At 38.6% G+C, this 23,048-nt stretch overlaps 1 protein-coding gene across 2 annotated transcripts in view; it reads left to right on the top strand.

Moving 5' to 3' along the window:
- TANC1 (tetratricopeptide repeat, ankyrin repeat and coiled-coil containing 1) overlaps window positions 1–23,048 on the top strand; it is a 265,490-nt gene that overhangs the window by 139,140 nt on the left and 103,302 nt on the right. For both annotated transcript variants that reach the window (XM_027866155.1, XM_027866156.1), the window contains one exon: window positions 14,786–14,890. In XM_027866155.1, the coding sequence (XP_027721956.1) occupies window positions 14,786–14,890 (105 nt within the window). The remainder of the gene's footprint in view (window positions 1–14,785; window positions 14,891–23,048) is intronic.

The following is a 23,048-nucleotide window of genomic DNA, read 5'->3' as shown; positions in this document are numbered from 1 at the left end:
TCTAGCTGCCCTCAAAAAGTCTTTGATTATTATTTAGTTGGATATCTCAGTAAAGCACAAATAATTTTTCTGCAGCTGCTAATGATCTTTCAGATAGACTGCATTTTTAAACCCAGGATGAAACCTAGACTAATTGCCAATGAGTTGCTATTTTTAATTTTCCCCAGTTGTACCTTTCAAAATATTTTTTGGTTATCTGTGTTTTTAACCTATGTGTCATTTGACGGCCTGTTGATTCTTGAAACTGTTCTTATCAAAATGTGTTTTTTATTAAAATAGCTCTACTGAGTCTAGTGTTGACACCTGCTTGGAGAATGATCTGGGTTTATGGAGAAATATTTTAAAAGAAGTTTCCAACAGAGTGTACCGGGTTTTCTTTGAAATTTAGCATTGAGGGAGCTCCACCTTGTGGTTAAAAGCTAGATAAACAAAAATGTATAGAAGAAGACATTTTCCTGAGTTCTTAGTCTGTATACTGATTGCTTTACCCTGTGGTTGTCAGATAATTTCTTTTTCTTAATTACTTAAAGTGCTCAGGCCAAAAAAGAAACTTCTTTTTTGATTGGCCTGACTTTACCATTATTCTGAATCACATATAAATCAAAGTAACTCGGTATTTTAAAAAAATTCCATTAATAGAGGGTTTTTGTGGGGGAGAGGGTGGTGTTACTTTCTGAACTGTCTTTTAATTAGAATGTGCCTTTGGTCTATTTATTCAAAATTGCTCAATGCCTGAATGCCATCTTGGAACAGACCTGAGCTATTTATTTTATCTTTTGAAATCTCTCACAAGCTGTAGGCAAGTTGGGGAGTTATTACTTTATTAGCTTCCTCTCTTCCTTTTCCCAGGTGTGCAGAAATGTTTTTACATTCATGGGAAGAGGGGCTAAGTAATTAGGCAGCTGTGGAAAAAGGCCAGAGCATTTGATTAATATATAGCACAATGTGTGAGAAAGTGTTGTGGGGGTGGAAGGAGAAATCACAACTGCCCTGGAGTTCCAGGGCACAGGATAAGACAGCAGGTCATGGAGTGTTTAAGTTGAGAATTAAAAAAGAGAGAGAGAGGAAGAGTGAAAGAAGACTGGGGATTTGTGTGATGATTTAATTTTGCCTTGATCTTGACCTGGGTTAACTGCTTTGTAGTTGTGAGGCAAGGGTTTAGTGTTACAGGGAGTCATTAAATGAAAAAATTCTGGACCAAGAAGCAGCCAGACAGTCTGTTTCAGTTATAACAACTGAATCTATTCGAAAGACGTGTGTATACACATGCTGTCTTGAAGACTGCAATCCTAACTGTAGGATCTGAAAACTTTGGAGAACAGTTTTTTAGAGTGAGCTAACCCCAAAAGTTTCTAGACACTTAAGATTTTACCTTCTTTGGCAACTCGGGAAAATTAAATGAGACCTAAGTCATGACTATTTAAGAGATTTAATGTGGAAAACTTTACTGTGTTATGTGGAGTGCCCAGTGCATTGGATTTAGAAATGTAGAATAGTAGTGACATTGGAAGGGTTGTGACTGGTCCGGGTTTCTGTAAATTGCATAGAAAATTCCAGCCGTTGTTGGATCAGCAGTAATCCTTAAAAATAAGACTTACTTTAAAATTCCTACAGTGATACTGTTATCAATTGTGCACTCATCATATTTCCAGATGGTAGAGGTATCTAGAATATCACTTTGCTGGGGATCCCTTGGGTTCTTAGCTGACATCTACTACTACAAACATTTAACATAATGTCTTCAAGGTGATGTTTCATCAGAATATGTGTCTACTTTAGTCTCAGGGAGAGCATTTTACCAGCACGTAAGCCTGGGTAACTTCAATATGGTTATAAGTAGTTGGCTTCTCTTGTATACAGTAGGCTTTTTTTTTTTTTTTTACAATAGGCTTTTAATAAATGTCTATTCATACTGGAAACCAAATCCCAAGTTTCAGGGTGTCAACTGTTTACTGCAGGAGTAAAGAAGAAACTTTTTTTCTTGAGTAAATTTTTCCTTGTGAGGTGTGTGCCAGGGGACAGTGGAAAGACCATCAGCTCTTAGGTCAGAGGTTATTATTTAGTTGTTCAGCCATATTTGACTCTTTGTGACCCTGCAGACCATAGAACACCAATGCTGTTCATGATGTTTTCTTGGCAAAGATACTAGAGTGGTTTGCCATTTCCTTCTCCAGTGGATTAAGGCAAACAGGTTAAATGACTTGCCCAGGGTAACATAGCTGTTAAGTGTCTAAAGCTGGATTTGAACTCAGGTCTTCCCAACTCCAGGCCTAGCACTCTTATCTACTGAACCATCTAGCTGCCTGTATGTCAGAGGACCTGGGTTCAGATATAGCATCTCACACTTAACACCTGTGTGACCTCGAGCAAGAACTGTAACCTCCCTGGACCTCGACTGTCTCATCTGTAAAGGAGCTGAATCAGATGATCTCACAAGTCTGTTCTAGTTCTAGATCTGTGACCCTGTGAGTCTAGAACCAGAAGCTTTCCTTCTAAACTAATTACATATTTTCTGTTAATCTTTTAATTTCTATCTAATAACTTCTGGAGTTAATGGGAAGTTGAATACAAATCTCCGAACTTTTGGATGGCAAGTCTTGTGACCTCCTAATCAAGATCATTGTTTGCTTAAAAATCCATCATTTGTAAATAAATGACTGGATTCTTAGTGTTTGGTTGGTGTGGAAGGAACTCATCTTAGGATCTCTGCTTCTTTTTGTAGCGGAGATCCCCACCTCTGGTTTTATAGTAACTCCAGAGTGTCTTTGCTGTTTTGAGAGATATTGGAAAATGCTTTATTAAAAAGTAATTTACTTTAAAAAGGATATTTTTTGAAATTCCCTGCATGTAGCCCCAGTGCAGAGGTGCATATGTATAGAACACTTAACAACAAAACAACAAAGCTTGGTAATCATTCCTTTAGACCTTCTGCTCTTTTGTTGACCAAATTCTCGTGTCTGTCTGTCTATCTGTCTGATCTGGTCTCCTCTCCTCTCATGGCCCTCCCCACTCTTGCCCAGGCAGTGAGATAATTGACATTTGTACCTTTTGAAGACCTTAGTAGTCAGTGGTCAGGTAAATGCTTTGTACTATTTAGAACATCTTTGCACTATTTAGAAGCTATGACCTTTTCCCCTCCCTCCTTTCTTATCTTGGACCTGACTATGGTAGCTCTGACCTCCTGGATGGGTAACTCTGACCTCCTGGATTGCAGTATGTTCTCTTTGAAGTTGCCCTCGAAAGCCTGATAGAGTATCAAACGTCTCCAATCAAACAAGATTCCTCTTAACATACTAAGTACAAGGAACTTCTCTACCTTTGTCCTTAGGGTCCCTCCTGTGGTACTGTTGATGTAGATCTTTTTGGCATTCCTTGAAAAGGAGAAAAGAACTTTTCTCTTAAGGAAATAATACTCTATTGAAATTCTACTACATAGCTATTTTGAGCTTCCTCCCTCGTGGGCGGGGGGAGGCATGTTGCTTCTGTTATCTTGTTAGGGAAACTGGAACTGAACTAGAAGGTAGCATGGCGCAGTGGGGAGAATACTGGGTTTGGAGAAGAGAAGGACTGGAGTTCAAGTGTGTCTGGCCATTTAAAAATTAAAAGACTGAGTGATGTAGACCAGTGATGTTAAACTCAAATAAAAGGGAATCCCAGCTGTTGCGTATTGACTTTTTGTTGTTCAGTTGTGTCTGACCTTTTGTGATCTCATTTGGGGCTTTCTTAGCAAAGATACTGGAGTGGTTTGCATTTCCTTCTCCTGCTCATTTTAGAGATGAGGGAACTGAGGCAAGGGAGCAGTGTCTGAGGCCAGATTTGAACTTGGATCTTCCTGACTCCAGGCCTGGCACTCCAGCTAAGGCTCCACCTAACTGCCCCCACATATTGACTTAGAAAACCAAAAATTAACATTATCTACTGTAGTTTTATTTATTTTGTTAAGCATTTCCCAATTACATTTAAACTGGTTCTGGCCACACATGAGAAGTTTTGCCAGTAGCAAGTTTGACATCTGTGGTGTAGACCACTGGACTTTGAGTTAGGAGAGACTTGATTTTGAATCTCGCGTTTGAGTATGTGAACCCTGAGCCTCATAAACCCCACGAACTCCAATTTGAAACAGAGTCTGCTCTAAGAAAGAGACAAACAAAATTGGGGTACATGTGCCCACAGTTTAATTTCTCAAAGTGGCTTGATATGCATTGCATGGGAGTTCAGTCCAAAACTGGCCCCCCAAGGGGATTTTGGGGTACAGTATTATGCTCTTTGAAGAGTAGGTGGTCCCAAGGAGGTGCCAATCAACCGTGATTGGTCGACATACTAGGAAGTGGGTCCACAGGGGCAGATATAGCCTGCCATCCCCAGTCCTGGAAGTCTGTCTCCACCCAAACCTGATTAGGATAAATCAATTCAGGCCTGGGTTGGAATTTGACCAAGAAAAGAAGATTCAATGCAATCTTATCATCAGAGATGTCCTTCTAAGCAACTTTGGACTGAAGGCCTGCAGGGTGGAGCTCTGAGTGTCACAGATTACCAAGAGAAATCATTTTTAACCAGGCCAACCTTAGTTTCCTCATCTGTAAGCTGAAGATATTATTACCCAAATATTTTGTCATAGGATTTTTATGAGAAACAAATCAGATAATATATGTAAAGAGCAAAGTCCTTAGGAAATCTGTCATTGTGCAATCTTGGGAAAGTTTCTTAAATCAATCACCAAGTATTTATTAAGTCCTTTTATATGCCAGGCACTGTGCAAGGTGCTGGTGATACAAATATGAAAAAAATGAAATAATTCCTGTTTGCAAACATTTGACATTCAAATAGGAGACACAAGTATGTGTATATACAGCATAAATAGAAAGTTAATAATTACAAATATATAGAGAGAAGTTAGAAACAAGGCGGCTTAGAGGGAGCACACTTTTATTTGGTGGAGAGAACCAAGAAAGATCATGAAGAAGAAGGTATGTTGTGTGCTGAATCTTAAAGGAAGAGAGGTCAGAAGGGAGTTGTACATTTCAGGCCTGTGGGGTTGGGCCTCGGAAAGGCATGTTATACATGAGGAAGAGAGAGAAGAGCAGTTGGATTGGACCAGTTGGTTGGATTGAAAAGGGCAGGAATATCTAGTAAGGCTGTAAAGACAAGTTGTGGCCATGTGAAGGGCTGAAAAGCTAAACCGAAGATTTGTATTTTATTTCAGAGGCCATTAAGAAGCCACTGGTATGTTGATTGATTAGGGAGGTCACATGGATTGATTAAGGAATTCACCAGGCCCATGTCAGCCATTAAGAAAAGTTTCTTAACACTCTGTGGAGTGGTTTGAGATTTGAGGAAGAGAAACCAATTAGGACTCCTCCCCTTTCTGGACCTCAGTTTCTTTGACTGTAAAATGAAGAGTTTAAACTAAATGATCCCTAAAGTCCTTTCCAGAAGTCGAGAAACCTTGAGTTTGGAAAACGTTGAGTTTTAAATAAATCTGAGTTGTTTGAATGAACCTATAGAACATCAAAAATGGGGCTTATGCATTGTGAGATGTGTTTTCTTTCAGAGGAAAGGGGTTTTTATTCTGAATGCTTTTTTTAAAAATACATGCACTAAGGGAATTTATTATTCACCATATCAAAGAAAAAAGTAGTTGCCTTAGTGAGAATAGGAATACAGATCAAATCCTATTATGTTGATGTACAACATTCCAATTATTTTGTTGTATAAGAATAAACAACATCATTAAAGCAAGTCTTTACAGATTTAGTTTTGGAAATATGTGCTCTTAGAGAGACCTTCATTTTAATAGTTATTGCAAAATGAGATATATGTGTTGTGGTTTAGAGGTGCTGGGACCCTGAAATAGTGATGCAGGACCTGCCCAAATGAATTCGACCAAAACCTTCTTTTAGCCAAAGACAAGGTCTATTTTAGAACACTGATTGGGGTGAGCAAGAGTCCTAGTGAGTCTGCCCTATTGCCCAGATTTTAAGGATCTGAGCATCTGTGGGAGGGATCTAGGAGTGGCCAAGTAGTCTGAGGTGACTGTGAGGTAAGAGAGAAGGATGGCAAAGCCAGGGACCTGGACCATGTGGCCGAGGGAGACTGGATCTAGGATTTAGGAGTGGAGGTCTAGGGTGGGGCCAAATGCAGACAAAGAAAGGGCAGTTAATTAACTAGAAGGGTTGATGCCCGAGGCCAACGCCAGAGACTTGACCATATGGGAAAAGGAGAAAACTCAAGGAAAGTTGCGGGGGGAGGGGGTGTTTCCAGGACCTATACCCCGTTATATGGGCTGTACAGTATAATTCCTGGGTCAACTTCTCCCTTCAGATTTTTCTAGATTACAGGCTGCCTAAGGGCAGGCACTTGACCTAATTAATATTTTTATTCCCACAGTTTCACATACATTATAAGGTGCACAGTACAAATTTGAGGATTAATCTCTCATTTTCCCTATAGACTTGTAGCTTTTAAATGTGATAAGTGACTTGAGAGTTTTTCCAGAAAACTTATTTCCATTAGCTAATGACCTATTTTTCTATGCTTTTAAACACAAAGTGGGACTCTTTTCTCCCTTGGTACCTTATCTTCTTCCTGAATATAGTCTCTTCTTTGCTTATTGTTTATTCAGACTAACCGTTTCCCTTACCAAAGTCCCAGCCCCTATGCTTTCTCTGGGTGGGGTGGGAATAGGGTGGAGGAGAAAAGAAGGGGTGGGGGTGATGTGGTTTAGGGGTTCAGGGGTCCTAGAATCCCAAAATCACGACAGCGAGGTCCTACCCGAAAGAATTCGACCCAAGCCTTCTTGCAGCCAAAAACAAGGTTTATTGAAGATTCTCCATATTAGCTAGACTCTTAAGGAATCTGAGCATCTATGGGCTATTGGCTAGATTCTAAGAATCAGAGCCTCTTAATGGAGACAAGATGGACCTTATATACAGAGAGACTATGGGAGGGATCTAGGAGTGGCCAAGTAGTCCATGAGGTAATAGAATTACCAAGGGTGGGAAATGGAGCCTAGGTGGGACCAAGGGTGGGAAGTGGCCTGGGGCCATAGGGAGGCAAGACTGTGGAGGGGAGATTGGGTGTAGCCACAATGAAAGACCAGTTGATGGGATTATAGCCTCAGGCAAACGCCAGAAATTTGACTATGTGGGAAAATCCAGGGTTTTTCCTTTCTGGGGCCCAGATTCCAACCCCATCAGGGGTGGGGAGAGCATTGAAGGAAGGTCTCAGAATGGGGAAAAAAAGTGAAAGATATTTGAAGTTTTCTGGACTTCTCTTTTAGTGCAGTCAAACCAGCATTGTGTTGCAATTTCTTGGCTATTCCCCCATTTGAAAATGTATCTTTAATGTAATTTTCATGGTAAAGGACAAAATCAAATTCCCTCATTTACTACTGCTTCCTCCACCCCCACACCCTTCTATTTTCCACCTTGTCCTTAATATAAAGAAGCAAGCAGCCCAATGTGAAATGGAAACCTTAATGGGATGAAATAGACAGGAACCTCGTCTGTGAAAGATCAGGATGCTGAAAAACTATGAATGACTGATAATGTCTAAGTGTTGCTTTTCACACACTTCAGATGCAGCAACTGTGTAAGATCTATTTTAAAGGCAATGAGTAGCCTCAGGTGTTTCCAAATACCAAATATTGCTTTTTCCTTCCTTTTACTGAAATATTCAGAAATGAATTCTAACCCCTGCCCTTCTTTTTCACACCCTGGAGATGAAACCTGGTTTGTGTCTTTTCTATTTCTCTGTTGTTGAAAATATTCCTTATTGGGTGGTTTGATAGCCACAGAATAGGCGCTTTTGTTGATTAAAGTGTCAGAAAGGTCAGTAAAACAGACTTCAGGAGAAAATGTATTTGGATATTCACATGAAAGCGAGATGCTGAATCCGGAGGAGAACTTGATGCCTTAGGGGCAGCAAATGGATTTTTAAATCACTATATATAACTGTAATGATGAAAGGATTGACATTTTCTCAGCAAACAGCCTCAAGGACCATATACAATTAAAGAAGTAGGCAAGTGTTAGTCATCTGCAAGTGTACCCCTTCCCTGGGTGAAGTTTATGGCTGGGTCTTTGGGGTGATTTTAATTTGACCTCTTTTTGGTGTTGGTGTCTCTGTTTTTTCAACCTTCTCTGCACCTAATGAAGTTTTTGGCCATTACTTTTATCTCTCTTCTCATTTGTCAAATCTATCAATTTCTCTGTTATATCTATTTCTGTCGTCTCTCTCTTTTTACCTATGTCTGCCTGTCTCTGTCTGTCTAGCTGTCTGTGTGTCTGTCTGTCTACCTATCTACCTATCTTCTCTGTCTGTCTATCTGTTTTTTGCTTTATTTTTCTTTAAATTTAAACATAGTAGAGACCCCATCCAAATTGAAAGAGTGCAGATTTATGGTCCAGAAGATCAGCTGTTTTACCTTGAGATGTAGAAATTGCCTATCCATTAGAGACTCATAGTTTGAGGCACAGTCCTTTTTTTTCCTGTTGTACTTTACATGTTGAAATACTCATTTGACTTTCAAGATTTTAAAAAATAACTTTTAAAAAACAAACAAGAAAGAAACTGGCTGCCTGGGAAAGCATAGTCAGATATCCTTGAAACCAAATAAAATATATGACTTTTACTCATTATATTTTCAACCCTGTTTTACCAGTGTTTGAAATATAGCTACTTTGCATGAGAAGATTAAAGTATAAGCAAGATACTTATTTTTGCAGATGGGATACCTGGTAAATTAAAGATACAGATAAGGCACTAAATACTGAGCTTGGTTTCCATAGAGTTACTCTTCTTCCCTTTTCTGGGTATTTATTAACCTTACTTCCCTGGGAATGGGGGGAGTGCTGGTTGGGGAAGGAGAGAAGCATTGGTCTGGTATTTCCAGGTGACATTCAAGATTCTTCATTACTCTATCCATTCTGAAATATGTCTCCGGAACTAGGTAGGCATGCATGTATCCACCTTTAATCCTAGCTACCTGGGAGGCCTAGGCTAGAGGATCCTCCTGAGCTCTGGAGTTCTAATAATATATATTTCAGAATGTTTCAGAATATTCAGTAATATGTTATTAGGGTAACAAGTCTGCCATCACTATTGTGAGCCAGCCCCACCTCCCAGCAGGCTGCTTGAAGAGGGGCAGACCAGTCCAAATGGAAATGGAGCTGAACTGTTCACATGCTGATGATCTGTGGTAGGATTGAGGTGTGAGTAGCCCCTGCATTTCTAGTCTGGCCAAGGCAGGGAGACCTTGCAAGCCTCTTAAAAGCAAATGAATGAATGAATGAATGCAATATGACTGTTGGCCATATCTTAGTATGCTTTGTGGGGACTTATATTACATTCTTATTAATTTGGGGTAGGAGTTGGACTAGATGACCTCTAAGATTCCTTTCAGCCTTAGGATTCTTTGATTCTTCTATTTATTTCTATTTAATATCATATTCTTACTATTTACTTACCAGATTTTACATATGGTTGCTATGTATGCAGAAATGTGCTTCATTTCACTTGTAGGGTGCGTGGTGTTCAGAGATGGGGTAGGGGGAAAATGTGCACATTTGAAGTAATTCGGCATAGATTTCTGAGTTTTGTTGTTGGCGTCATTTCCGACTCTTTGTGACCCCATTTGGGGTTTTCTTGGCAAAGATACTGGCGTGGTTTGCCATTTCTCTCCCTAGCTCATTTTGCAAATGAGGAAACTGAGGCAAGCAAACAGGGTTAAATGACTTGCCCAGGGTCACACAGCTAGTAAGTATCTGAGGTCAAATTTGAACTTGGATCTTCCTGACTCCAGGTTTGGTGCTTTATTCATTTTGCCACCTAGCTGCCCAAATTTCTGAGGACTATAGCTGATTGTCCCCATAGGAATTCTCATTTCTCCCCTATGGAAAGCAGAAAGAATGGCTGGGATCTGGTGCTTCATAGAGAGGTAGACAGCCTTGGTGTGGAATGAAGTATACAGTTTCATATATGAATGAATGAATGAATGAATGAGTGAATGAATGAAAAAGCATTGATTTAGTCCTACTATATGCCAGATACTATGCTAAGCTCTGCTCAAGCAGGTATGACAGTCACTGGCCTCAAGGAGTTTATGTGATTAGTTTGTTGAATTGTTTGGCTTGACCGTACTTATTAGGTACCAGGGATGGTTTTATGAGTGGGGGCATTGAGACAGTGATGTGAGAGAGAGAGAGAAAGAGACAGAGAGAGAAAGACAGACAGACAGATACACACACACACACACACACACACACACACATACAGAGGCTAAGCTCTCATACATTCTCAGAGCAGTGTTGAGAAAGAATAGCATGCAGGTTAAGAGTGTGACAAGAGTCTTGCTTAGTTCAACTTGAATGAAAGGTGGTTTAACAGGAAACTCTTAGCTATTCCAGGGAGTGTTCTCTCTATGAGGGAACCTTTCAACAGAGAGCCTAGGGTGGTAATAAAATATTTCTGTACCTACCACCTTCGCTGTTCTAAAAGCGAAGATATGTTTTATTAGCCAAAGCCTGATATGTATGTTCTGGCAGTGACTTGGCAACTGTTTTTTAAAGCTCTTTTCAGATAACATAGGCTCATAGATTTTGAATTTGAAAGTTCCTTTAAGGTTATTAGCTTGCTAGTTCAGCTCCCTCATTTTTATTGATTTGGAAATTGAGGCACCGAGAAATCAAGTGATTTGCCCAAAGTTAAATTTTAGTGGTCCAATTATTTCATTTATCATCTTTAAAATCGGTGGTGTCAAAATCAGGAAGAAATGGGGGGGGGGACATTAAACAGTCCATAAGAATCCTGCAGACCACATACTGACTTAGGAAATCATATATTAATATTATCTAGGTTTCATTGTATTTTTATTTATTTTAAAATATTTATATAAAAATATTTCCCAATTACATTTCATTCTGGTTTGGGAGTACTTGGGAGTGTTGTAAGGTGGTGTGTGTTTGACACCTCTTTTTAAGAACATACAGGGAGCATGATATAATGTCAATGTCAAGAGCTCTGAATGAAGCCAGCAATCCTCTGCTCTAATCCTGGCTCTGTAAAATGAGGAGCTTAGGTGACTACAAAGGCTCTTTCTAGCAGTAGAGCCTATGAATATGAAACGTTTCAGTCGTCCAATTCAGTGAACATTTATTAAACATCTACAAAGAGCAATGTACTGGGCTATGTACTAGAGGAAAAAAAAAGATGACATTTATTTATTGTGCTTTGCAGTTTACAAAGCAGTTTATTCACAACTCTTTGAGGCTAGTAGTACAAATGTATTTAGTACTTGTTAGGTCAGGGGTGGGGAACCTTTTGCAGGTCAAATCAGGCAAGGGTAGTTAACTGAACATATAATAAGAAGAAAACAATATCCCATACCCAGTTAAATATGCCAATGAATGAATCTGATTCATTGATATGGTTAAGTCTAGCCTTCCATTGGTGCCGATCCCAGGCTATCCATCCATGCTTGCCAGTTTTAGGTGATTCTTCTCCATGTACTCCTGTAAGTTTACTCCAGGGGTCCCACTGAATAAGATAGGGACCCAAAGTGATTTTTCAAAATAAATTTTTGTTGATCTTTTTTTTTTTTAACACCACTAGAGTTTGTCCTACCTTTTCCCATTCCCAGAAAGCCATCTCATATAACAAATAATATTTTTAAAGGAAAAAAGAAAAAGGAGGGAAAGACAGAAAATTAAGCAAACCAATCAGTACCTTGAAAATGCTTGTAATATAGTCAATATTTCATAGCCATTGATCTCTCCTACCTTTTAAAAGGAGTTAGAGTGTGGCTGTCTTTTCTTATCCTTTCTTTGGGGGTAATGCTTTTTCTTTGTAATGTTGCAACATTTGCTTTTGATTGTTTTATGTTTCTTTCCATTTATATTATTGTAGTGTACATGTATATTGTTTTCTTGATTTTGCTTACTTCACTCTGCAATAGTTCATGTAGATCTTCCAGTAATTCTCAGTATTCATTTGCCATTCCTTACAACACAGTAAAAGTGTACTATCACATTCATGTACCACAGTTTGTTTAGCCATTCTCCAGTCAATTGTCATCCACCTTGCTTTGAATTCTTTGTTACCATAAAAAGTGCTGCTATAAATATTTTGGTGCATATGGGTACTTTCTTTTTATCAGTAGCCTTTCTTAGGGGTGTAAGTTTAGTAGTGGAACTTTTGGGTCAAGAGGCATGGTCATATTTGTCACTTTATTTGCATGATTCCAACTTGCTTTTCAAAATGGTTGTGCTGTTCACAGCTCCATCAACAATGTATCAGTGTCCCTATCTTCCTTCAACTCCTCCAACATTGACTATTCCTATCCTTTGTCACTTTGCCAATTTGCATGGTGTGGGTTAGAATCTAAAGGTTGTTTTAAATTTGCATTTCTCTTATTAATGTTTTAGAGTGTTCTTTCACATAGTGGCTACCGGTTTGTAATTCTTGTGAAAACTGTTATTATCTTAAGATAATTTTTTAAAAAAATGTTTGGTAGTATAAGCTTTCTTTATGGTGTAAAATTTGTTAAAATACTGTTGCAGTCAGCTAACTTTAGAATCTGTTCAAATATGTAAAGAAAGGTAGAGAGAGGAAAATAGAACAAAATCTCTGAGATTTTTATAAATTGATTCCATTTTACAGTATTTTAGGCACAGCTGTGTGTGAGATTTGGCTTAAATAAAAGGACCAATTTGAGTGGAAGATAATTGTGTTTGCTTACTAATATTAGTCTGCCTTTGCACATTCCTACCCTTGGGGTAATTCAGGTGCCAATGAGTAGCAGAAAGTTGGGTGGGAAGCTTTCTTTGTCCTGTCCAGCCTTTGGCACCATTTTGGATCCAGATGTGCTACATTTTTGGGTAATGAAAGAGTTGGCATCTGGAAAGTTTTATATGATAAAAGCTCCTTAAAAAAAAAAAGAGTAAAAACTGTTTTTTCTAAGTTTTCTACATTGCCAGGCTAGCATGGGTGCTTTTTAAAAACCCCTGTCTCCAACCCCCTTCTCTCACTAGAGTGCAGCAGAAAGAAGTGGATTGGAATGAATTCAGGAACAGTAGCAGTCTTCTGCAGCTCTCCATAGCTATTGTTATTTAAATATAGATAGTACCTTTTGTTTGGTTTTCTGTGACTCTATAACTCTTAGATTTGGATTAGGTAGAAAATTGTCCTTGTTCTGTGGTTATCTAAATGAGGATACTAAGAGACATCTAAGGGCCATGGATCTCCTGAGGCAGAATTTTTTTTGCTTTCCTTTGAGTAAATGAGGTTGGCAAAGATGAATTTCCCCACAGGGTATGGTGATAGAAGCCAAAAGGTATACTTGTTTGTTCCTAGCTGGTGTAGGTATCCTTCCTTAAGATTAGTTCTAGTATCTTTCTTCCTTGCCCCAATGAAATAATACCCCATCCCCTTATTTACAAAAACAGAACAACAATAACAACAAAAAACAGAATAGAAAGTCAAATTGAATCTGGGATTCTTCAATTTTTACTCCTTCTTAAAAACAGGCTTAATTTGACTTTCTTGGATGTGGCAACTTTAAAAAATGTTAATAAAATTCTAAGGGCACTATTTTCTTTACTGTTGGCCCATTTATAGCAGTATAGCTAAATGCATGGATTAATACATTTATTTTGTAATATAAATATAGAAAGAGGGTTTTTTTTGTAGTAAGCCTTTAGATGGCAGTATCACTCACTGTTAACCACTTTTTAGGGAGTTTCAAAATTCTCAGTCTAATAGAATATTTTTGTTAGATGAGACCTCAAAGATCACCCATTCATTGAAAAAATGAGTCATCTGAAGCTTGGAGAATTTGAAATAACTTATTTAAGGCCGTATAGCTAGTTAGTAGCTACCATGTTCCTTAAGTCAGAGTCCATTGCTTTCTATATTACACTGTGTTGTTGTTTCTCTTCATTTAAACTTTTTGTTGTACATCTCTAGTTGAATACTTTTTCTGGATTTCTTATTGTCATGGTTTTTTTTTTTTTTCTTAAAGCCTTGGATAATTCCTGTAACTTGGAAGGCACAGTTAGAATATTGGGTCTTTAATCAAGTTTTTTTTTTTTTTTAATTAAAAATAAAAAGAAAATGGGGTGGAATAAGGGCAATGAAGCGTACCTTTTTTTTGTTATACGAAATCAGAAGCAGGGAAAGTGGCTGTTTCTTTTTCAGGGCAAATGCAGTTAACTTCCAAGAAGATCACTTTTCTTCTGCCTCTCACAATTAGGATTTGAGTCACCATCGGGATAAAATGCCCAGCAATAAAACGCGGCTGCTGTGCTGAAGTATTTGCAGTGTGTTAATGTTACAAGCTGTCTGCTTGCAATCTCCATCTCTTACTTCATAGATAGCCGGCAGCCAAATTATCTTCATTCAGGGAAAAAAAGCTCAGAATAAAGAGGAACCCTAACTACAAGTTGTCCAGGTTTGAACATGTCAGAATCACCCACTTTACATGCACTGAAGGCAGCTTTAGGAATGTCACACAGAAAATTAGCGGCTTATGTTTACCACCAGAGTTTACATTCCCAAACTGAACTAATGTGGTTTCTTCTCTGGCAGCCCTGACTGGACATTCCCCGATTCCAACTGAAGTGGTTTGGCATGGGTGTGGGTGGGTGCATGTGTCTGGTTGGGGGTGGGGGGGGGAGAGTAGCATTTCCTTTAGACTTATTTGGAGCTTGGTGAGGACACATACTGTACATTCTGAAGCTTTCTTTGCATCTGGAAAAAATTAGACACCCTTGGATCTTTCCTACTGCAGGTCCAATCAGGAAGCCCAAGTACGTGGAGAGTCCCAGAGTGCCAGGAGACGCAGTTATAATACCACTGAGGAAAGTGTCAGAATCAACAGAGTCCAATCAGAATGGTAAGAATGTGTTTTCAGTGATTTTTTTTTAAGAACACACAACAATAATCTCTATTTCAGAGAGAACTAGTAAGGTAGTTCCAGCTTCTTTTAAAGGAGTACTTTGCTGGACTATATGGTTTCATAGGGAAGGTTTTTCCTGAAGTAGTTACAGGGAACTGGTTATCTTTGTACACTCTTGAAATCCTACCTGTTGATGGGAAGATTGAGAAGGTGTGTGGTGAATGAGTATGTTTAAGCTCTAGATATCCTCCCATCCCACCCCACCCCTTCTTTGCTGTGTTCCAAAAGGAAAAAAAAGTAACTGTCATCTAGAGTAATGCTTTTGTTTGTAATCCTTCCTTCTCTGTTTTAAAAAGTTCAATCAGTTGACTTGGAGAAAGAAAGCTTTTATAGCAAGGGATCAGGCTTTCATAGTTTTCAGGCGATCTCCTCTGTAAAGTGAATTTATATTTTTAAACATTTTCAAAATCTTTAAACAGAACCAACATATGAGCATTTTAATAATAAGAGAGAGAATCTCTGCAATTGAATTTAATATGACACATTGACAATTGCTTTATTTGTACTTTTTTCCCCTGGCTGTAAATTTCTGGAAGTGAAGTATGTTTAGCTGACATTAAATGAAGTCACCACACATACTAGATTTATTAATAGCTCTCTTTGTTCTCTTGATGTGATTCTAAGAATTCACTTGTTAATTCCTATACAGGCTGACTTCAGTTTATAAAAAGAACTGTTAAAAAGTTAATCTGTAAATTGGTTTGGCACTTATAACACATTTTTCCATAGTAACAATGTTGTAAATGATGATTAAATTTACAGGCTAGCCCATTTTGTCTAGTTTCCCCATTTGTAAAATGAGGAAATATATAATTATTCAAACAGAGTCACTTTGAGGAGCAAGTAAAATAATGCATAAAGGGTTTTGTAAACTATAAATCTTAAAAATATTAACAATGATTATATGTTAATACCTTTTATCTTTAAGAATAACAATGATGATGATTAATTTCATGACTAAACCTTGCTGGACTGCATGGTTTTCATAAGGAATAATAAAAGGATTTGTTCTGTGAAGTTTAGATTCAGTCAGAGGGCTGCACTTGAGGACCTGGAGGGCCACATGTGGCCTTGAGGCCCCATGTTCCTCACCCTTCGTTTAGTCTATTGGAATAGAGTATTATAGATTAAAACCTAACTTCATTCTTAGATTTAGAGCTGGAAGGGACCCTAAAGGTCAAGAGTTCAACCCCCTCATTTTACAGTTGAGGAAACAGGCCCATAAGGGGTAAAGTGATTTGCTAGCTTGTAAGCTTCTGAAGTAGACTTAAAACCCAGTTCTTCATTAGTTTTAAATTCAGTGCTCTATCCACTGCACTGCACTGCACTGTACCTTTAATTATTTGTTAAGAAATTCTTATTGAGAACATGTGAATACAACTTATCCCTCTTGACACATCAACTTCCCAAGCAAATTTGGGAATTCCCTGCTAATATTAAAGCCTTTCATTGGAGAAAGTTGTTGTGGGTGCCATAATGATGACATTGCAGGGGTTGGGGACGGAGCAAAGAAGAATGAAGTGTAGTACGGGAAAGGGAGTGAGGATATTTGGGTTGAACCTGGGAAGGAATAAGTAGGAACAGTGCTAGGACCCCATAGTGGGGGTGGGGAGGTGAATTTAGGAGATGTGAGAGGAGCGGCCTTTGAAGTACCTTGGGGTAGGAGAGCCAGGTTCTCCCCATTCCCTCCTTGGCCGCTAAGATAGGACAGGTTTTCCTTTCTTCTCATTTCTTCAGGCCATCTCCGTAGAGACACAGCTGTTGGTTTATTATAAGTATCTGGGACCTTCTGTATGTGTATATATGAATATTCCACCCTCTCCCCTTCTATGTATACATACAATATACATGAACAGAGAAAAAAAATGTAGGACTTTTAAAATTTAAGTGACTATCAAACATGTCTGGTTTCAATGTTTAAATCCCTGAGTTCAGTGTTGGAACTCTTCTAGATAAAGTTTTATTGTCATTAACCTCCTCAGTTTAATCAGTGAGTCCAATTGGCCACGCTGCTGCCAGATTGGCTATCTTAGACACCATGTGCTTTCATATAGATAACATTTCTTAATCCCTGCCTGGATAGGGATACTGCTAAGGATCTATTCAGTTTGCAAAATTATGCCTTTATAAAATTCAGTACGGATGGTATTTTCTATGGGTAAGGAAAGTGACAATTCCTTATTTTGGAATTCTCTTCCTCTCTTTAAAATTTCAGAATAGTTCCCTTTTTTTCCATGGGGATCTTGTTGAATTTAGGTCCAATCTGAACTAAATTCAAGTGTATGGATGGTCACATGCCAGAAATGTTGTTAGTGGCTAGCATAAGATTTGCTCATGTGCTTTTTTCTTCTCTTGACAACTGAGCCCTTTGATTTAACATCAGCTATTCCCAGTTCAACTGGAGCCATGACGTGGATGTCCTGGAAGGATCAGAAAATGTCTTCGTACCCAGAACAAAAAAAGTAACTCTTTTTCTCTCCTCCCCCCAACCCTGTATCTCTGAATGGGAAGGAGAAGCTTAGTTGAAGGGGCATAGTTTCAGATTTAAAACTTATGAAATCATCATAGCTTTTGTAGGTATAAGATCATGCACTTTGGGATAAAGGAAACCTCATCAGTTATCTGTAGAGATCCTTGATGAGGAAGCATTTTCGTAAAGGAATTGAACATGACAATTAGTAATGGGTTACGTGGTTAGTAATCCCTGTAGAATTTTTGAAACCTCAGTAGGGTTAATTAATTTTGCTACATATGAAAAAAAGATCTTTATACTTAAATCATTGTACCTGGAGAAGCAGCTGGTACCAAATGAAGAAAAAGAAGAATTTTGAGATTTAAACCCAAGTGGACGTCCATGAGTCAACAAAATATTTTATATTTAATAGCCATTTAATATTTATTTAATAATGCCACTCATGTTCTAAGAGCCTCGAAGGTAGCGCTAAGTTGGGCCTTAGAGAAGGTTTTGCAGATAACAACTGCAGTTCCTTTTTCCTTTGGTGAAGCAAAATTTACAGAGTCAACTTCTTTTAAAAATCAACATTGCATCTTAATTAGTATTTTACTTTTGACAAGGGGCAGTTTTGATACACATTTCTACATCTCTAAGAAACATTGCTTTGCTAGATAGAGATAAAGTTCAAAATCTAGAGAACCTAGCCTACTGAACAACTATTTGTGAAATATCACATTGACTTGTGATATATTGAGCCATTCTCAAGTTTTTAGATTTATCTTAGTCCAGTGAGTTGCCTTCAAACCTTTGTTAGCATGGTTCTCATTTTTAACTCATTCTTAGTTTTTAATTGTGAAATAATTTACTTAAAAAAAAAATAAAGAACACCACACCTGAATTTTTGTTTAGGAACATTTAAATGTATTTTCCTTTAGGGTCATGGTATGAATCCAAAAGGCCCCTTAGAGATCATCCAGTCCAACCTCTTCACCTGACAGATGAAGAAACTGGGATTCTAGGAAGCTAAGTCATTTGTCTTTGGTTGTACATATAGATTCTAAGGAGGGCAGCTAGTTGGGGCAGTGGACAGAGTGCCAGACCTGGAATCAGGAAGACCTGAGTTCAAGTCCAGCCTCAGACACTTATTAGATGTGTGACCCTGGGTAAGTCACTTAACCCTGTTTGCTTCAGTTTCCTCATCTATAAAATAAGCTAGATTAGGAAAGGGCAAACCTCTCTGGTTTCTTTGCCAAGGAAATCCCAAATGTGACCACAGAGTTGGATATAAACAACAATAGATTCTAAGTGCTTAGAATCTATAAACACTTAATATTTAGTGCTAATTAATATTAAGTACTCAAGTACTTAATATTCTCTAATGATGATACGGAAAATGATATGAAGAAGCAAACATGAGACTTTGGGAAGGCCACTGACTCTGGAGACAGAGACTCTGTGTTCAAATCTTGCCTTTTGATGCTTATGACCTGTGTAGGCAAGCCATTTATCCTTCCAGGGCCTCAGTCTACTCATTTGCAATTGATGTCTGAGGTCGTTTTTAGTTCTAAATCTTTGATCCTATGGAGTCATGAGGCAAGTGAAAAAAGTGTTCATGTGAAAAATTAGGGAAAAAAATTCATAACCCATTTGATAAAGTGTTAATCTTGGTCTTTGCCTATTAAAAATGTGATGATTGCTGTGGAGTTGAAGTAGGAAACCCCCAAGTAATTGACTTGAAAAACAGATTAGTTTGAAGGGATTATGGTGGAGTGTGGGGTAGATTCTTGGTAAGGAAATCAGCTCATAGGGCATTGTAGGGTTCAGGCTAGATGTATTTATGACTTAGACTTATGTGGTGGTAGTGGGATTGGACTGATCCAATGGATATTTTTTTTAATATATTTTAACATTGGGGCAGCTAGGTAGCACAGTGGATAGAGCATCGGCCCTGGTGTCAGGAGGACCTGAATTTAAATCTGGCCTCAGACACTTGACACTTACTAGCTGTGTGACTCTAGGCAAATCACTCAACCCCATTGCCTAGCAACAAAAAAAGCCAAAAAAAAAAACCCCTCCCCCCAAAAACCCCCAAAACAAATATATTTTAACATTTATTTTTAAAAATATTGAGTTCTAAATCCTTTCCCTCCCTCTAGCCCATCCCCTCCCCACTGAGAAAGCAAACAGTATATCAGTTACACATGTGAAGTCATGAAAACATATTTGTATATTATCCATGTTTTACACACTACCCCCTCCCCCCCAAATAAAAGCAAGAAAAGTAAAGTGAAAAAATATGCTTCAATTTTCACTCAAAGTTCATCAGTTCTGTTTCTGGATGAGGACAGCATTTTTCATCATGAGTCCCCAAAAGACATTTTATAGAAAGAAATTTGTAGACAGATTAGATTTGGATAGGCCCTGACCTCTATTTCCCTTGCTCAGATATTACTCCCCTTTCCACATTCTGTGTTCCATCAAACTGGCCTTCTCACTGTTCTTACATACAATGTCCTATTTCTTGTTTCTCCATGCCTTTTCCCTGGCCCTCCCTCTTTCCTGGAATTTACCCCTTTCTTACTGTTCAGAAAATCTCTCACTTCTTCAAGAAGGAACTGTCTTCTACCTTTCCTGATCTTCTCAACTACATTCTGCCCTTCCTCAACAACAAGCTTGTATTTATTCTGTCTGTAGAAGAGACAGTGTGACATTGTGGCTATATGGAGAGCTGGATTCAAGTTTGCTTTCTGACACACACACTGGCTGTGTGACCTCTGGGCTAGTCATCCTTTCAGTGCCCCAGGCAACTCTCCAGGACTCTGTTACCAAGAGAGTGTTGACTTGCATTGGTAGAGGGAGTTTCCTTACCCAAGAATCCTCATATTTCCTTGAAATCTCAGATCTGGCACCTCCCCTATTGTTAATATGGTGTTTCAAAAATCTTAGTGCAGTTTTAAGTTATTAAAATCATTAAAGCTGCCCTTAGACTTTGGGATGCCCTGTGTATGCACATCTCCCTGGTAGAACATAAACTCCTTGAAAATTGGGATTGTTTCATTTTTTTGCTTTTGTAGCTTCTGGTGCATATAACATATTTAATAACGCTTGTTTATTGATTGAGGATGAGAACTGGAAAAGATCATTAGATCTTGCAAGAGAGGCATTTACAAACTTCAAAGGGCTTGTTCTCATTAGAGTTGTGAGGTTGTAAGCTGGATTACAGGTGTTTAAGGAGGTAGGAGGTAGATAGAAAGTGAAAGCAGTGGCTGTAGACCATGTTGGGTTTGGTAGTAGAAGGAAGGAGAGAGTGATTAATTATTAGGGTAACAGGTTCAGTTTTTGTTTTATAATAGGTTCAGTTTTTGTTTATTTGTTTGGTCTTGGTTTAGTTTTGGTTTTTTAGGGGAGGCCTGAGCAAATTTGAATGTGGAAGGGAAAGAACTAATGGAAAGGGAGAGGTTGAAGATTTTAGGGAGGAGATATTTTTGTGATCAGAGTTCTAGGAGTGGTAGAAAGGAATGGACACCAGAGAATAAGCAGAAAGATTATAGGGGTGTGTGTGTGTGTGTGTGTGTGTGTGTGTGTGTGTGTGTGTGTGTGTTGGGGGGGGAGAATCCTCTTTTCCCAATACTGGAAGGGAAGGATTGGAAGGTCGCTCTTAATCATATGTTGAGAAGACTGGATAAATTTGAGAGAGCTATATAGGTTGTTAATTATTATTATAATCATCATTACAGTTTCCACCATCTAATTGTTTGTAATTCATACAAGGTCTTTTATCTGTTTCAGAAAGGAAAGGCCATGAATGTATTACATTAAAAAAAAAAACCCTTTCAAATGGTAAGCATGTGGTAATGGGATATAAGATTGGGGAAAATGTTCATTTAAAGGCCACTGGCTGGGAACATTGTTATTACCTGTACTCTCTGTGGAATATTGGAGAAGGGGCAGGGTTTGAGATCTATTCTTCTCATACCTTTCAGCGCTGCTACTGAAGGCGAACCTTTCAAAGTTTACACATCTAGGTAAGACGTTTAGTATTTTCTATTTGTAGTAGATGCAAATTGTTGTTTGTTGTGTAATAAATGGGGCGTGACTTAAAAAAAAACTGACCCAGACATTAATTAGTAAAGCAGATTCTCCAGTGCTTTGGCATTAGCTACAGATATAAAAAGAGTAATCCAGAATTTTCTGGTAGGATTTTATTTTTAAAAATTAAAAATAAAAACTTAGGTTTTCAACTTTTTGGCTCTTCAGGTGTTTTCAATATGGAGAACAGGACAAGAAAAAATTATCCTAACATGTTAAGTTTGTTACAAGTGAGTCTGCCTTTCCTAAAAGAGCAAGTGTTACCCTTCACCAAAGAGCCCCTAAAACTGAAATGGAAGATCAGAGTCAGAGAAAGAGACTGTAAGTTAGAGACACATTGAATGGATAAGTGGGTTGACCTTAAACATGAAACACAGAAGGACAGGATGATGGAAAGAGGATGGGAGACCTTCCAAGTGAAATGGAGCTGGGGAGGCAGGTGAATGGATGGGGCAGAATGGGAAGGATGTGAATCTTGAAGGAAAAAAGCTTTGAAAGGAGAAAGGGAAAGTGGATGTTGACATTGAAAGATTTGTGACATGGTAGTCCAGTGTATCAGTAGGTTTCTGATAGTTTTGTGTTATTGGGCAGACCTTTAGGAAATGTTAATTTACATGCCTATTTTCACTTTCCCCATTTACATTTAGTGTTGCATGTGTTTTCCATATTTCTGGAAAAAAGGGGTGGGGGTTTGGATGATGGTTTGACTTTTGATTTACAAAGAGTTTTGGACTTTCTACCCCTAGTTTCTGCTCTTGGCTGAACTCCTTAGCTGAATAGGCAGGCTTCCCTAAAAAATATAGATGTATTGAAATAATGGAGACCCAAAGTCCTATGTTTGTATGTGTGGTTTGGAACTTGAGGGCTCTTTGAAAACCTTACTTGTGGCAGAGGTGGCAGTATTGTTTGTCAAGGCAAAGTTGGTGATACTAGAGTTCCCACAGTTGTTATATCTCCTCTCCCACTTTCTCCCAACAGTTGCTGACCCAGAACATTATCTGGCAAAATTCCTGTGTAATTCAGGTTGTGTTAGAAATGGATAATTCTGGTGCATGGATGTGACCAGATAATAGTGCAATCAGTGGATGTGTGTCATATGGGGAGAAGCCTAAGGAAGGGGAAGCAATGAAACTATTCATCCCTTTCATCTCACCCTCCTATTCCCAAGCCCCACCACCACATGCATCCTCTTCTTTTATAACGTAGCCAGGAAGTGCATATTGGTCTTGGCCTATTATTTCAGACAGGTAAAGTGGATGTCCCGCTTAACTGTGTTAAGTCTTGGAGTGATGGCTTGGGAAAGTGGGTAGGTAGAAGGAGGAGGGGGTACTGATCCTGTTCTCAGGTCATTTTCTCTTAGGTGTGCCTGGGCTGATGCTGATTTGGAATGCTTTTCCTCCTTCCTTCACACACATTCACATAGAATCTGAATGTAGATTAGTGACCTTTTTCCTTGCTGAGGCAGACCCCCTCCACCTACACAGATGATCCTGTTCCATTTTGTTTTCTTCAACAGATTGCCCCCTCTGTTATCCCTAGTCTCTCACTAAT

Source organism: Vombatus ursinus, unplaced genomic scaffold (assembly GCF_900497805.2).
Source record: "Vombatus ursinus unplaced genomic scaffold, bare-nosed wombat genome assembly UNPS02014779.1, whole genome shotgun sequence".
Classification (NCBI taxonomy): Eukaryota; Metazoa; Chordata; class Mammalia; order Diprotodontia; family Vombatidae; genus Vombatus; species Vombatus ursinus.
This window is presented reverse-complemented; position numbering and strand designations above follow the sequence as displayed.